Source organism: Oculina patagonica, chromosome 11, assembly GCF_052425735.1.
Source record: "Oculina patagonica isolate OP01 chromosome 11, crgOcupat, whole genome shotgun sequence".
Classification (NCBI taxonomy): Eukaryota; Metazoa; Cnidaria; class Anthozoa; order Scleractinia; family Oculinidae; genus Oculina; species Oculina patagonica.
This window is the reverse complement of record NC_135768.1, coordinates 20,449,269-20,465,576: the sequence shown is the minus strand read 5'-3', so window position 1 is coordinate 20,465,576 and position 16,308 is coordinate 20,449,269. Positions and strand designations below refer to the sequence as shown.

At 38.2% G+C, this 16,308-nt stretch overlaps 2 protein-coding genes across 2 annotated transcripts in view; both read right to left on the bottom strand.

Annotated features, from left to right (window-relative positions):
- The window catches only part of LOC144630109 (nuclear pore complex protein Nup160-like), a 60,768-nt gene extending 52,076 nt beyond the window's left edge, over positions 1 to 8,692 (bottom strand). Inside the window, exons 1-7 of the mRNA XM_078488397.1 lie at positions 8,459 to 8,692; positions 7,036 to 7,243; positions 4,382 to 4,598; positions 3,139 to 3,332; positions 2,255 to 2,327; positions 1,366 to 1,454; positions 639 to 713 (exon numbers count right to left, since the gene is read on the bottom strand). Coding sequence (XP_078344523.1) covers positions 639 to 713; positions 1,366 to 1,454; positions 2,255 to 2,327; positions 3,139 to 3,332; positions 4,382 to 4,598; positions 7,036 to 7,243; positions 8,459 to 8,652 — 1,050 coding nt within the window. The 5' untranslated portion in view covers positions 8,653 to 8,692. The remainder of the gene's footprint in view (positions 1 to 638; positions 714 to 1,365; positions 1,455 to 2,254; positions 2,328 to 3,138; positions 3,333 to 4,381; positions 4,599 to 7,035; positions 7,244 to 8,458) is intronic.
- Positions 8,693 to 13,465: 4,773 nt separating this feature from the next.
- LOC144629875 (uncharacterized) lies at positions 13,466 to 15,926 on the bottom strand. The gene is made up of 2 exons (XM_078488117.1): positions 15,091 to 15,926; positions 13,466 to 13,958 (listed from the first exon to the last, which is right to left on the bottom strand). The coding sequence occupies exons 1-2, from the start codon at positions 15,709 to 15,711 to the stop codon at positions 13,935 to 13,937; spliced, it is 645 nt and encodes a 214-aa protein (XP_078344243.1). The 5' UTR covers positions 15,712 to 15,926; the 3' UTR covers positions 13,466 to 13,934.
- Between the last annotated feature and the right edge of the window lie 382 nt (positions 15,927 to 16,308).

Here is a 16,308-nt window from a genome sequence, read left to right as displayed (position 1 = left end):
AAAAGACAGTTATATTTTGTCGGCATTTTTTGTTGTTTTTGCCCCCTCGCTAGTAGCTTTTAACTCACAACTCAAAAAACCGTCGAGCCGAGAAAAATTTTCATAATGCCCGGTCATTACAAGAAAATAATGCCCGCTCAGCAGCCAATCAGAGCGCGCGTACTATTGTAGCCATATAATAAACTTGTGTACATAATGAAATGCTAGTGGTGATAACTTCAATGTAACGGCTGCTTAAAAACTTAGTGACAGCCCCACTTGGCTGTTCTTTTTGTTAAAATACGGTCGATTTGATTGGCTAGATTTGAAACTCCCTTTGTAAAAATTCAGCCAATCCAATTATGTGTCCCCAGAACCATTTGATTCTCATGCACATGCTTTGCCGGCTTAGAGGGACAAGCAGCTCTATGGATGAGAACAGCCAGAAATAGGAATGAGTTTCCCTTACAAGATGGCTATCAAGAAGAGCTCATAGGTTGAGAAATTAATGAACAAATCTATGATAAAAAAAATACAAAATAGTATCCTCATCCAAATCTAAAAAATGTTTCCTAAGATTAGTGCTGAAAGTTTTCAATAAAATGTAATAATAGTGGAAGCTACAATTGAACAGTATCAATAAATTATTACTGCAGTACCTTTGGAAAGTAGGAGAATGATACTTGGGATAAGCTCACGCCATCCTTGGACAATTCAACCTCATAGACACAGAACTAAAACAGGAATTACAGAAGAAAGGCGTTATTTCAATAATAGCATTTTAAGATTACCTTTTCCATTTAGTTTCCCATCGAGTTCCAGAAATAATGACCCAGCTTTAGTTACTTTCAGATTTACAAATTATAGCAGCACAACATTTGAAGGGATCACAACTCTAAGGGAGTCACTTATTTTGCTAGCTTAAAAGTATACCATAATTATTTTAATTATTGATTACTATTATTATTATTAATTTATTAATAATTTTACCATAATTAATTAATTTTATCTGCACAGCCCCGCCGAGGAGGGCAGGTTTTTGCAAAGGGGGTCCAGATTTTTTCTTCAAAGAAGCAAACAAAATTTGGACCCTTCAGACATCTTTTTCAAAGGTGCCAAAAAAATAACCTTCGGATTTCATCTTTCAAAGGACGCCAACTGCAGGTTCAGATTCCTGGAGGGGGGAGGGGTGCAAATTAATAATGGAACGTCCCCATGTATGCCAATCCATCTTAGTAAAATGTTTTCAAAACATAGAGGGTGAAAAGGATAATTTCTGTGGAAACAAATTTATATCAATAAAACAGACGTCTCATATATATGCCTGTGAAGTAAGTGTCACTTACAACAAACAGTGGAATTAGTAGAAGTGCAGATATTGTTTACCTGTGTGTTGTCTGCTAAATATAAAAATACACCAAGGTACAATCTCCCAGTTGAAGGATCCACCACTTTACGAAGCAAATGGTTTTGAGCTGTGGGACAAACACAAAGGAAATAATTATGTCAAGGTCTTCACTCCTCAAATGGGGGCGTCTGTCCAAAGTGGACACCTCACCGAATTAAACATCTTCCCTCCCTAACAGAAAGCTTCCAACCTAAGTTGGAATGTATTAAACTAGGCTGGAATGTATTAGCCTACATTGGAACGTATTGACCTAGGTTGAAACAAAGCAACGTGAAATACAAGATTTGACCTTCAACCCCAGACAAAAATAGTTGGAAAGGTTGTAAAAACATGCCCGATTTCTTATACAGAGAGTTTCAAATTCAATTCAGCCATCCCCATTCCTGCATTGCTCTAAGTTCCTTCTGATCCCCCTATCAATGTTGGTTCCACAGTTAACAACCTTTTGTCTGTAAGGTCGCTATAAGCTCGACATTGAAGAGAGGAGGAGAAGAGAGGAACAAAAGTGCAAACCTTCCCAACTCTTTTGTCAGGGGTTGTAAGTTGGAACGTATTAACCTAAGTTGGACTGTACATGTATTAACCTAGGTTGGAACAAAAATTAATCGTCCTGAAATACAAATTAAATTACCTGCAACATAGACACCTTTCTGCCTAAAGTCAACAGCTTCCTGCCCAAAGTGGATACCCCCCCCCCTTTCAGAGCAGACAGCTACCCTCCCAAATCGAACACTTCCACTTCCAAACTTGAAATCCTTCTAAAGGGAACATCTTTTCAATGTAGACACCTCTCCTAAAGGGGAAACCTTCCAAAGAGGGCACCTCTTAATGCTAAGTTAATGTTAAAAAGTTATCAAGTTAGCTCACCTGGGGAATTCTGGAGATCCACATCATCAGGAATATCTTCCACAAGATCTTTGACATAAATGCATGTTTGGTTCTAATAAAAATTAATTAAGAAAAATTAATAACAAAAAAAATTCCTTGTGTTGCAGAATACTTCAGCCATTTTCAGTAATCCCATTTTCAACACATTTCCATGTAACAAACAGGACTAAAACTGGATTCATTCTATTTTGAGGTTTTGAAATTCAATGACTTTCCATGACCTTTTCAATGACTTTTTAAAGTTTTCCATTAGCTAAATATGGCCACTTTCTTGGACATGTTCAAAAATAATCTTGATTTTGGGTATTTTACCTTTTCTTCGCAAAAAAACTGCTTAACCTATTTTGTACAATAAACGTCATTTTCATGACTTTCTATGGCCCACACTTAAATTCCAGGAATTCTCAGGCCTGGTTTTTTCAGGCTTTTCTGTAATAAAAATAAACTTTCCCTGACCAAGCAAATACAAAATGTCAGATATAGCACTGAGCAGTGGCCTCCACCCTCTGCTTCCACAAAAACACTGCTACGATTACAGTAACCTGGACAGTTTCTTTCAGCCTTCAAATGTTTCTTTCAGGCTGTTCAATGGTATTAAATCACAGGTGTTATAATTCCAATTTTCTCTGACTTTTCTTCAAAATGTCAATTTTTTCCTGACTCAAAATAAAATTCTCTGAATTTTCCCTGACCTTGAAGAATTTTTATTTTCCCTGACCATTTCCTGAACTGTGGCAACCCTATTTTCATTCCTCAGCCCAAGCTTCAGATTTGGGTTCAGGAGTGAGGAGACAGCTAACATTCTAGACTAGTTGTTGGAGTATGACTGTACACACACAATGTACACTGTAGATTTCTAGTACCTGACAGGACCAGATCCTGAGCTTGAGATCTCTACAAAGTGCAAACACACACATTTGTTTTCCATATGGATGTATTGCCAAGTTCATTACAGCATCAGAAGCCGTCATATCCCTCCTTAGGCTTGAAGGAACAAGACCTGTCCACAGACGCTGCATTACACCGGCCTGCCTTAGCTCAAACTGCTCGACCTGACCTGCAGATTAACAGTTGAACAGGATAAAAGGACAGTGTCACAACTAAGTTAAGTCTACTTTTAATTAATACACTTTGTAACTTTCACCAAACACTTGCTATGAAACTGAATGTGAGTGAAGAAATTACTTCAATCTATGGATCAAAATGACAAAACCATAGGTTCATTACAAACAGTTTTTCAAATAAATTATCAGCATATTTTTCGGAAGCCAAATGGAAGCTAGGGTGTTTATTATCCTTCAAATATTTTTGCCACTAATTATCCGAGCCCTTTTCTCAAAGCTGATAAACATCAAAGTAGTTCTGTCAGTGTTCGAAAATATATTGTTATTCAAAATATTCATAATAAAAAACAATAAAAATTGTTCACTGGCTAAAAATATAAAAAATAATGAGCTTTCAGCTGTCGCTCTACAGCCTTCGACGGATAAAAATTGACTACAAAATGAATAAAATATTTACAAGAAAGGTGAGATAAAAAGAAAATATAAAAAACAAAAGCGAAGTAAAAATGTGCTAATTAAGAGGCCATTTTTTGAAAAGAATACAGTTTTGGCTTGGAATGGGCTTTGAATTATTGTCAGCATGCTTAGTAGCAGAGGTGTGCCAAGCCTCCATAGTTTTTCTAATGTGAAAAGAGCCTTTGTCAATGACACTAGAGTTCTTAAAGTCTATGCGATGGGCAAATGGCCATGCATGTTTTGCAATGTTTGAGCCAGTTGCACAGGTTTTTACATTCCTGATATGATCTTTCTTGTGGGTTTCAAAACAACGGCCGGTTTCACCTACATAGCACCAGTCACAATCGGCACAAGGAATTTTATAAAACACATTTGGTTGGAGTTCAATTGATGGTCTGGATTTAGGAGAAGGAATTCTAGTTAGTGGTTGCGTGACACCATTGATGAACAGAAGTACAGCATAAGTGTTGGAATGCTCTTGAGGCGCAGCCCATTTCAAAAACATTTGGACAAGTCCTTCTGGTGAAGAACTTGTCCAAATGTTTTTTAAATGGGCCAAGTGTTTTATAATTAAATCTATACCTACCTTCACCCCCTGGTGGAGGCAGTTTTATCAACAAGATAACGCCTGTTCCAGTTGCCAAAGCAAAAAGACAGTTCCCATCCTGGCAAAGCCAACTTGCAAACGTTGAGCAGGATTGTGAAAAAGTTCCAAAATTTGAAGGATCTCTTAATTCACGAGTGGAAAAATCATTGAAGATCGAGTACTGACTGGCCTCAGTTGAGTATGATACACCAAATCCCTAAGATACAAACAAAAGTGCACATTTCTGATTAGTACTGGTTACAGTTTCAAGAATGACCAACATCTGGTTTCTCCTTACTTTCATAACATGGTTGCCACAGACATCAGTTTTCAAAATTCCCTGACTTTTCCCTGATAAAAATCAAATTTCCCTGACCAAAAATTGAAAAATGTCAGATATAATTGCAGCATCCAGCCTCCATTTCATAGCTGAAATCACATAAGTCATTGACCTGAAATGTTCCTTCCAGCCATCAATTGTATAAAATCAGTGGTGTTATATTTGCTTTTCCCTGACATTTCTTCAAAATGAAATTTTTCCCTGACTCAAAAACAAATTCCTTGACTTTTCCCTTGAGCAAATTTTATTTTTCCCTGACCATTTCCTGACCTGTGACAATGCTGGACATGTCACTGCAACATTTCCCAGCCACAGTTTTTTGTGTGTGTATGTTGCGGTTTAAATTTATCTTTGGTGTAAAATTTTTCAAACCAGTTTGATTTATATTTTTCATTGTCTCATATTCATTATCATAATTTGAGACAAAGGAAAATAAAAATGAAACTAGTAAACCACAGCATATACATGTTGTGATTTTGTCCTTGCAACATGTCACTACATACAGTCTGTAACATGTCCCATTGTAGGTGCCAAACAGGCAAATCCACTTATGAGAGCTGTCTGCTTGCTTAGTTCCTTGCCCCCGGTAGCCTGCGTAGCTGGTGGTATTGTAATTTATGTTTTAAAGCGTGCAAATGCAAGCGGCCAAGACGCGACAACGAGCAGCACAGCAGCACAGCCTCTCGCGGCTCGTTGTCGCAGCTTCGCTGCTTGCTTGTGCATACTTTAAAACACAACAATAGCTGTGCCACTTGTTGTCGCGACTTCACCACTTGTTTGTGCGTACTTTAAAACACAACAATAAGCAGGCTATGCCCCAGGGTGGGGGAAAGGCCGGGAGCTGTCTGCTCATAGGAAATTAAAAGTGCAATGCTGTTGTGTGACTGGAACTATGACTATGTGTCAGTTTAAGGAAGGTATCCACTTATAGTGGCAACAATAGACAAAAATTTTATTTCCACTTGAAGCCTGAATTTCAGACATCCCTCTGTGCTCGCCTGCTTGCCAGAAGGGACGTCTGAACACATTTGGGCCTAATGCCGTCTGGTGACGTCACTACACTTTGGTTTTAATTCATGCGGAAAAGTTTCTGTCGAGGCCATGAAATTGTGAAAGAAAAATCGCTTCAATAAAGGATTACAGGGTATAAAATTGTTTTAATAGTAAACTATTGAAAACTTGAGACAAATGAATGAGATTTTAATCGACTGCAGGCTATATTCTTTTACGGAACCGATTTAATCTGAACTGATTTGCTTTATCTAGCGATCAAAATATAATATGTTACGCAACGGACAAATACAACACACTCGTGAGTACTTAAATTAATCAATTTAGACGGTTACAGAGGCATCAAGAAACGGAATTCAAAACAAAAAATATCCTACTTGACCGTGGGCACTGAGTTCAGAAATCACTGGCTCATCGAGGCTGCAGGACATAAGCGTTGAGCGGCTTTGTTGACAAAACAAGATTACATATAAATTTGGCAAAACACCAGTTGCATGTCGAAGCGACGAATGCCGCCAACTTAAAACCTACCAATTTCCATTACTATTCTTCATCCGTAGGTAAACTACATGTAATAAAGTAATAAACTCAAGGTAAATGACTAATAAATTCATTTCTGGGAAGGTGAACTCTTTCGAACTCTTTCCAAACGTTTTCAAATTACAATCCTCGTGCGGTAAAATTCAGTCATAATTTCACATAATTATGCAAATAATTTTTAAATCAACCAATCAAAATCACTACCCGGTTTTCGGGTAGTGACGTCACCGGACGGCATTAGGCCCAAATGTGTTCAGACGTCCCTTCTGGCAAGCAGGCGAGCACAGAGGGATGTCTGAAATTCAGGCTACTTGAAATGTGACTTGCAGGACATTGTTAGGTTGGGCATGGGGTGCAATTCTCAAGGTAGGGATAGCTGAAGCTGTTGCTCTACATGATCTCCTTGAGATGACAAAGATGTATCCACACTTGCATCCTAATCCTCGTTTCACAAGGAATCAGACTGCAGTAGAATCCTGATTTCTCAAACCTCAAGGGGTAACGAAAATTGTTTTGAGAAATCAGGAGGTTCGAGAAATCAGGGGTGAAATTACAAAGAAGTACTATCCAAAGAAAACATCGGGAGCTTTGAGAAGCCAAGGGTTTGAAAAATCAGGATTCTCTATAATTTTCTTTAGTGCTTGCCATGCCACTACTGGTGTATGTACATCTCTGGTTTTCAGAGCAGACCCAACAAAGACCTCCTTACTTAGTCATGCACATTTATGATACAAAAGAAATCAATGCAAAATGGAAAACTTACATGTCTGCGAAGTCTATCAGGATGTGAAAACACAATCCTGTGAACGCTGTTGGTTGTAGCAGCTAATACACTGACGTGTGTATGAGTTTCAAAAATGTACACGACCGGTAAAAGAACTCCATCCACAAACTGCAGTTCAAGGCGGTTACTAGTGAGATTGATGTCCAGGGACTCTTCAACAAGCTCCAGTACATTATCTGTTACTCTCCTAGGTAAAAATAAAGAAATAATAAATGGTGTATGTTCACACACCATGCCAGTTTAAGTCCCCCTCCCCTGCTCAGCTCCCTGTTATAAGTAGGTCTGTTTGTCTGCTACCAAAAAAATCTGGGGTTGTGAGCCCCCTAGATATAAGCCCTCTTCCATCCAACTTATCCAAATTAACTTACTGTCATAGGTAGTAAACAAGTTTGCAAGTACAGTGCAGATCAAAACATTATTTTAATCCAAGTGATTTTCTTAACTATATTATACCTGAGTAGAGTCTTTAAGTTGACTTTGCATTAGGGCCAGGGTTAGGGTTAGGTTTGTAGATCATGTGTGTTGTGTTCTACATTTGGGGTTTGGCGTTCGCATTTGGTGTCGGTGACCCTTCGCCTTTGTTTAAGAGAAACTACATTTTCGAGCTACCATGAATGGTCAACTTTTTTCCTCATTTGTTCACACCTAAAACATCCAAGTTTGTCTAGACAAACCGTCGCTCTTTTCAACTGAACCAGTTAACGTTTGGAGCGCAGCATGTCATTATGGTTTTGAAAACTTTGCATCAACTTTTTTTTATTTATTTAATGGATGTCGACACCAAAGGGCTGCTTTACATTTCTGGTAAATGCTGCGAGAGCGATCTTCGATGGTTTATTTAATTCTTTATTTTTTGGGGGGATTTTTTTACGTTCAGCTACCTTAATTGGTTTCCTTGTAAAACACGACAGTTTGTCTACACAAACTTAGGCGTTCACGGTAGCTCGAAAATGATAGTAGAATTTAGAGATTGGTATTCGGCATTCTACACAATACCACTTATGCGAAATGACTTCACGATAAGTAAAAGCAACCATTCTATGACCAATGTGGCATCATCATCATGCATCATCACATGCGATATCAAAAAGTGTAGCAGAAAAGTCTAGTTAAGACGGTAAAGGTTCATCAAGGCATTCCAAGCTTATGGAACACCTGAGTTAAAAATAAAGATGCGTTACTAAACTCGTATGAAATAAGCTTTTAATAATGATTCATTATTAAAAGCTTATTTGTTGCTATCGTTGATGTTTGTTGAACAATTTTGAGCTCTAGCCTAACCCATGACGACTGGTATGGTTTGAAGAAAAGCAATAACAGTATTATTTCCGAATCACCAAATATAATAAGCTTAAGCTTAAAAACACAAAACAGAAATGACAAATTGACTGTGCAAACAAACCAGAAAATAAATCGATTTCTAGTGACAGAATCTACGTTTCCACTCTCCCGGTATGCATATCCTCCTCCAGTATGGGGCTTGGGGCGATCTTCATCTCTTACTGTTGTTGTTGATCCTATCGTAAAATTAATCAAGTTTCCTTCTTTTCGTCCGCTATGTAGTGAAACTTCTCGGAAGTTCCTACTGACCGCCATTTTGGATTTAGCCCGCCATGTGAGTGGACGTTAGAGCCCAGACTTCTTAGTCTTCCCATGAGCTCTTGCGCATTGTTCAGCGATGGAGAGGCAAGTTTCGGAAAACAGTCGGAAGTTTTCGGTAATCTTCGGCAATGTTAAGATATCACGAAAATTTTCCAATCTTTAGCAATGTTTGCAAAATTGCAGAATCGAGGGCTCATTCTCGATATTCTGGATCGGGAGTGAAAAATATGGATTGAGATTCTTGCTTCGATCATAGCCTGCGCATAGGCTCGAGAAGGCCACGCGAAGGAAACTACTTTTTTTCCTCGCGTGGCCGTCTCTCGCCTTTCGCGTTTTCCAAATACGCTCCCAAAACTACACAGGCGCCTGCTACGCAGGCTGCTTCGATCAGGGCTCGCTTTTTTGCTGAAAAGGGGTGGGTTGAGTGGGCGGGGGAGGGGGGAAGACGGGACCCCCGAGCCCTCTCCCAGGAACCGCCACTGCATTCACTACGTGTAATATTTATTACACGTTAATCTTCAACATGTCGATATAAACACATTTATTTCTTTCCTGTTCATCATTAATTTGGCTTACAACCTCTGGGGAGGAGGGACTTGATCTGAGAGAGGGCTTTGAGGCGGGAGGGGGTGCAATACTAACAGCTATAAGTATCCCCTAATCCGGGCCTCTGGTTGATCTCACATGAATGGCTCGCTACCCTTCGGGACTGAACAATAGAACAAACAACAGGAACGATGCCCCTAGCCCCAAAAACAATAGCAACTACTGCACTAGAGGACCAGTAGAATTACAAGCCTACGAGACCTGCTACACTACTGCCTATTCCGTCTGAATAGGGTTTACTTACAACTGTCAGAGACAAATTAAAATTACAGTTTTGTTCAAATGATTCAAATGTGTACCCCGCGGATAGTCGATAAACAGCCACAAAGCATAAAAAAATACGCCAAAATTTAATATACAGTGCAGAAATAACCTACCGTTTCACTAATAGATGGCATTTTATATTTCCCAACCAACGCGCTCAACATTTTTGTTTTCATGTAAACATTATTCGACAGAACACTGACGATGTCTAACATTTTTTTCACCACTACTTGTTATTATTGTAAAACTTCAGTAAAAACTCAGTAAATATGTGTACAAAGGTACTACCTTAATTAAGGCCGTCTTGTGCGAAATTAGAGACCCGGCGAAAACGTATTTTTAACGTTTTTAACGTTTCTTTTTTACCAGGCAAATCGCGAAAATTAAGACCCGCAAAATATGCCCATTCCATCTTCGCAAAATTAAGTTCCCGCGAAAAAAAGTAGAAATTTTCTTTATGTTCTTTACGCATAAGTTATGCGTAAAGAACAACGATGTGCCCATAAAAATATATATTAGCCAGTTTCTAGAGAAGAACCGAGACAAGATGTTTCCAGCCCCATTTTCAATTACTTTTCCGGTGAAGGCCAAAGACTTCAATTAAAGCTCTCGAGCTCCACTTTTTCTTACTTTCAAGTTGATTGAAGGGTTGAATTTGATTTTGAAGGTAAAAATAAACATGTCTAGTGTTTTCTCCATGTTAAAGCTTCGAATGACGAGATCGATTAAAATTAAAGGTGTTTGCCTTCAGGCAGCTATTTCAGTAAAAAAAAGCGTGTTTCAAACACTGTTTGAATTCGTTGTTCTGTAACTTTTTTTTAAATTATTCAGTTAACAGCGCTTTTGATCATCCTTTTTCTCGTTAACTTTTGTAAAGGTCCTGTCACTTCGATGTGCATATAACTCAGTGTTGATTTTCGTTGCATGGGCAACGACGAAATGAGAACTGTTTTAATTCTTTAAATCTGTCATCTTCGTTGAAATGCGTTGTTTTGTTGCTGCCTTCTTGTATACACTGAGACGCAGGAAAATTTTATAACATGGCTTGAAAGCGATAACAGGCAGACAGCGCGACAAAATAGGGTTTCAATGGCTTTAAATGTTAAAATGAAATACAACTGACCTAGCCTCCAAAGCTAGGCTCGATTTGCCCGAATTCTGCCGCTCTCCAAGCTCGGCCTTCTTTCGTGCCCTTTCGGAAGGGAGTCCGGGCTCCCGAATAACTTATCGTGAGCCAACCAGAGAACTGAACCCATTTTAAAAAATTAAAAAGCCATGTAAAAGAAGTAAACGGCGATTTTAAATGGTTTCTCCAAGCCACGAAACCGAAGAACTGAACACATTTTAAATGGCTAATAACAAAAAACAAGCCGTGCAACAGAAGTAAGCGACGCCAAAATAAATACTATTTTAAATGACTTCAAATTTTCACAAAGAACATCAAATGACGCACGTACGCGACTTACAGTTCTTTGTTTTTTTCGTTGCTTGGGAAGTTATTTTTAGGAAGTTGTAACAAAACACGGCACGCGCACGCGAACGAGCACGTACGCGAACGGCACGTGCGCATGGGTTTCTTTGCTAAGATCATTATTTAAAATCATGTACCGGTCTATGTTTAACAAATTTATAATCTTAAGCTGGTTCTCATATAATCGCTACGATCGTTTCTAACCCATCGATCGTTTGCAAACACTGAGACGATTGTAGGCGATCGAAGCGGTTGGAAGCGATCGGGGGTTCTGATATGATCCTCCCGATCGCCTGGTATGAGCGAAGACCTAAAAAAACAATCATTATAGCCCTTGATCCAACACAATGGCAGCCTTCAAAGAAAGAGCAAGTCTCGTGGCCTCCTATCTTCTCAGTTATTGCAGTTTTACGGCGAAGAAGGGAAAGAGAAGCTAGAAGGATAGATCACAGGCGATCCAAGCGATCGTGATAGCCCCAATCGCCGCAGACGTTAGCGATCGTCTGAGTAACTGTTCATATATAAAATCATATAATCGCCCCGATCGCAAGAAAAGTTTTTGAAGTGACAAAGACGATAGAAACGATTGGGGCGATTTTATGAGAACCAGCCTTAGGGGGGAAGGCGTTTAGATTAACAAAAACAGTTAGAGGAAAAATACCTGCTTATATTTAACGTTTGATCTTTCCACACAGTCCTATAAAGTTTGATTCGAACTACAATATTGTTTTTACACCTAAACAATAGGGGTAAAAGGTAATTCTTCACAGCTTCTATAAAAGTTCAAAAATAAATTTATAAATGTAACTCGTAAACAACACAGAATAAAATTCTTTTCTTTCACAAACCAGGGTCTCATGTTTTCAGCCTTTACGCAGAGCGACTATATCAAAATTGTTCGTATAGCGAAAACCTGCAAAGTTCATGGCTATTCGTCCGGCCCAGCGACTATGGTCGCATGTTTTGAGTTGCTTTTTAAAAAAAGAAGGGTCTGTGTTTAAAACATGATATTTCTTTTCATGCTTATTATTGATAGGCACTCTTTAAAAAATGTCATAAATCGGACCTTATAGACGGATTGCTCGCCAGGGTTTTCAATTAGACCCATACAAGTATTTGTTTTGCAAAAAATATGAAAACCACTATAGAAAACCATTAAAAGGAGACTTAATGTGATCACGTAATTATAGATTGATATGTGTGCTACCCCGCACTGTAAGGGTTTCAAAACTAATTTCTTAATTATAATTTGACTTCATCAAATAGACAAAAAATGTGTTTGCAGCTTGGCTAAATTTGACAAAAGTCATGAAGACTCAATCATTTTTCCCCGCACAAGAAAATTAAAACTAAACCACATAGGCTAGTTTATAAACTCAAGGCATCACAGTACTTTTTATTTTAGCAGTAAAGCCATGAACGCTGAACAATCCGCCGCAAAAAAGAGTAACTTTGTTTCCAATTGATGCAAAATAAAGTTGAAATTAATGCACTATAATCGTGTTCTAAATGGGTCGCTTAAGTTAATCCATTGTTTTATGTGAATAGTTCGTGCGAAATTGAATCTTCTGTTTATAATTACGTAGCATACGATATTTCAAACAAAAACAGTCATTTTATCTATCGCGCGTGAACAAAAATAAACGTCTTAGTGAAAGATAACGTAAATTGACTTTCTTTCTTTCAGTAGCTAAATAGGTTTCTTTCAAAAACCGTCGGCTGACAACAGGACAAGTGGAAAGTTCTGTGACAAAAACATATTCCTTTTTACAAAAGCTCACGGGCCGTAATGACGTAAGCCTTTTGACGCATTTCTCTCAGAGGGGTATATTCCTTTATACAAAACGTTTACTTAGTTTCAGGAATAGGCAGACGTTTCAACACTTACAACATTGTTTAAAAATATCAATTTTTGCATATAAGCTACCAAAATCGGGCAAAGTATTTCGCAGGTCGGACTTGCTACGGCGCGTTTAAATAAAGTAACCGCAGAAGTTGAAAAGCTTTTAAAGGAGTGTTCTTGTGTATTGTTTAAGAAATGCAGATTATTTTTTTGGGTTCACTTTTAATTTATAATACGATTAAGGGTAAACCGATGTGTACAGCACATTCTATTTTTAAATCGAATTTTCTCCTTTTAAACGCCAAAAGAAACCGAATATTTTGCCCGTTTTTCTCTGCATCTCTGCGAGGGCTAAACGTTTGAGGTATATTTAATAATAAATTATAGTTTAAAACTAGCATAGAAGTCTTAGGAAGGACTGAGTATTATCTCTCGCAACATAACAATGTTATGTCGACCAGAGTAATTAAAACTGTACACTAAATTTGATCATTCGTTAGCGAGGAAATGTCATGTTTCGATAATAAAACTATGGTTTAAGTGCAATCTAGACAAGAAGCTTAAGCATAAATATTCACGTTTTGTTTCAGACATATACATTAAAACAACTATAGCCATATCTATTTGCGGTTTCCATTTTTTATTCATTTATCTCTCAATCTTTCCAGAAGTTGAAAGTTCGACAAGAACAGATATGTTTAAGAGATTAAAGTAAGATGTTTTCGGCTAATTACAAAGACTGAATGAATGTAGCTGACTGACCGCATGAATATACGTAATTCTTGACTGAATAATTTAAAGACTGGTGTTTTGTGTGATAACCATCTGGGCGGTGTAAATCAGTCGGTACGGTGCGTATTTTCTCGCAAATGGGTTGTTTATCTATACAAATACCGCGTAAGGCGCTTATTTTTATGACTGCTTATTCGGAATGTCTTCTTAAGCTTGTTGAGAAATGATGTCTTCTTGTTGAGAACGCTAAACAGTGTGTATAGGGAACATATTACTTAAGTAATCATCGATTTAAACTACGACTTTCTTGATGTGGCGAAGATGTAAAAGGTCCTGTTTGAAACACGTCCAGCGTTAGCTTCAAATCCTGGTAGTCGAAATTACCTGAAAATAAAAAAATAAAAAAATATTTAAAAAAATACAATACTTGAAAGTTTGCTAACAGCTACTAATGTAAAATCCTATCTTTCTAAAGTTAACTCCTTCTATTCTCCCCTCTCTATCCCTCTCTCTCGGCTTTGAAAAGGAACCATATATAAAGTTTTAATTCTCCCCTTTTTCTAAAATTTTAATAAAATCGTGACAATTGCAGGTAAGGAAGCTAAAAAAATAAACCTATTAAGTCTATTAATTCGACTGAAATAAAGGGTGAGAAAAATAGGCTTTTGAATAAACTACCTACTAAAACAGTCTTTTGTATACGACAAAGCCGTTTAAAACATCTTTGCAACAATTCTTTACAGTTAAAGAAATGAAGCGTTTAGTTTACGCTTTCTGGACTGTATAGAGGTGTTAAACAAAATTGATTTTCAATTCCATTTCAAATATTTTCACGAAATGGTTGGTAATTAAAAGTTCGCGGCTTTTTTTTAAGTTCAACTTCTCAATTCACAAATATATATAGACAAGCCTGTAAATTAAAAAAAAACGTTTAGTTCTGGCGGTTCAGTTTTTTTAAAACAGGCTAGCAATTAAACGATAATTTTCAAAATCGAATTTGCAGAGGTAAAATTTTGGACAACGAATGAGAAAGGATGCAAAAAAGGCGAAATAAAACTACTTGAATTTGAGCTATTAAGCCCGGCCACAGATAACTCAAGTCGCGGCTTAAGAAGTAAAGTGAAAACGTTTTTTCAAAAGACTGGTGAAAAAATGTATTCAAAATCTATAGGAGTTCCAAGCGGCCCAAGCTAATTTTTTGTAATTCGGTTTTGATGCATAGTTTTTGCCGCCTACGACATACTTTTTGTTCAGGAGTGAAACAGCGAAAAAAATGTAAAGATTACAGAGAGAGAAGCGAACAAAACTAATGGTGTTTTGATCAAATGCGAGTTAAAATAAGATTGTGTGCCTTTTTGTGCGCGTTCAAAGATGTTTGAACGCGTTCTTCTAATCTCTGACTACTTCTACCAGTTTGAGGTTTTAAAGCAAGTAAACATTAAGGGAAATCTAAAAAGGAATAGGTTGCAGTAAACGGCGAAAGTCTGGGAGGGTATGGAGAAATTTTAGTACTTACATCAATTGGAAGATGTGGTTTAAAGTGCTCTGCTTCACTCACGATTCCAATCATGGTCGTCTTACAAGGCGCAGATGAATTCGAAGTACATGGTTGGTGATGAGTTGTGCATCTGGGGCCAGCCATTCCATTCGGCGGTTCCTCGCTCAAAACCTCGTTCAGTGCTTTGATGTAGTTTATAGCGAGCCGTAGGGTGGTTATCTTAGCCATATGGCCATCTGCGATGTAGCAGGGCAGAGCGTCCCGAAGCGCTTGAAATCCGTTGTTTAAGACGCGCATTCGGTCGCGCTCCCGCGCGTTTACGAGGAGGCGCTTCTTCAAGGAATTGCGTTGTCGTTTTGGTTTTACGGGCGCTGGCGTCTCCTCTGGTTCAAACCTTGGCGGAGGTGGTACATGAGTCAGGGCTCCTCTCGGGCGCAGGTTATAGATACCTTTGGCAAATTCTGAGTCGCTAGCTGCGTCTCCGGTAAATGTGTTGCCATCTGTGAAGCAGCCTGTGCTATTCCCCATCATTACGTTATCGGTGAAAAAGGACGGCGCTTCGCTCACTTGCAAGCTGGCTGACATGTTACTATTAACGCGTGGAGCGAAATTTAACTGGTGAGAGTTTGGAGCAAACATGAGTGACTTTATATGTTTACAGCTAGTGAGCACCTGAGCAGAGCTGAACTGAATCCGAAGCGTACACCTGAACTGAGCAATTCAGTTTACAGTCCTCTCCACGGCTTAAATACTCTGCCGCAATTATTTTATGCAACTTCCCAAAGTCCAACTTCCCCTACGTAATGAATTGTAATTTATTCAGTTGAAATAAAAAACGGAGCGGGCGTCAAACGGCATTGACTTGCAAATTTTAGCTTTAACACCCCCGTGAGCCAAATTTTCTCCTTTGGAGAAAAGTTGGTTATCTTTAGTAACTTTAACAGTGAGAGGTGAAATATACTTCCCGCTGTATGGAAGCTCATTTCAAGTGAAGGTTATTTAAAACTAAATAAAGGCCTTTTTGCGTCAACAATGGCTTTTGTGGTCACAAAGTTTGACGTTCTAACTGTGAAGTTATCTTTGTAAGACACTGATTACATCTCTTTATATCCAAAGCCTCTTTCTTAAAGATAATTAAATGTTTAAAATTTTCTAAGCTTTTTCATTTCTCGCGAGAAAAAAAACTCACAACTTTGAAATAACTATGCAAAGGCGAGGCACACGACTTGCAAAAAG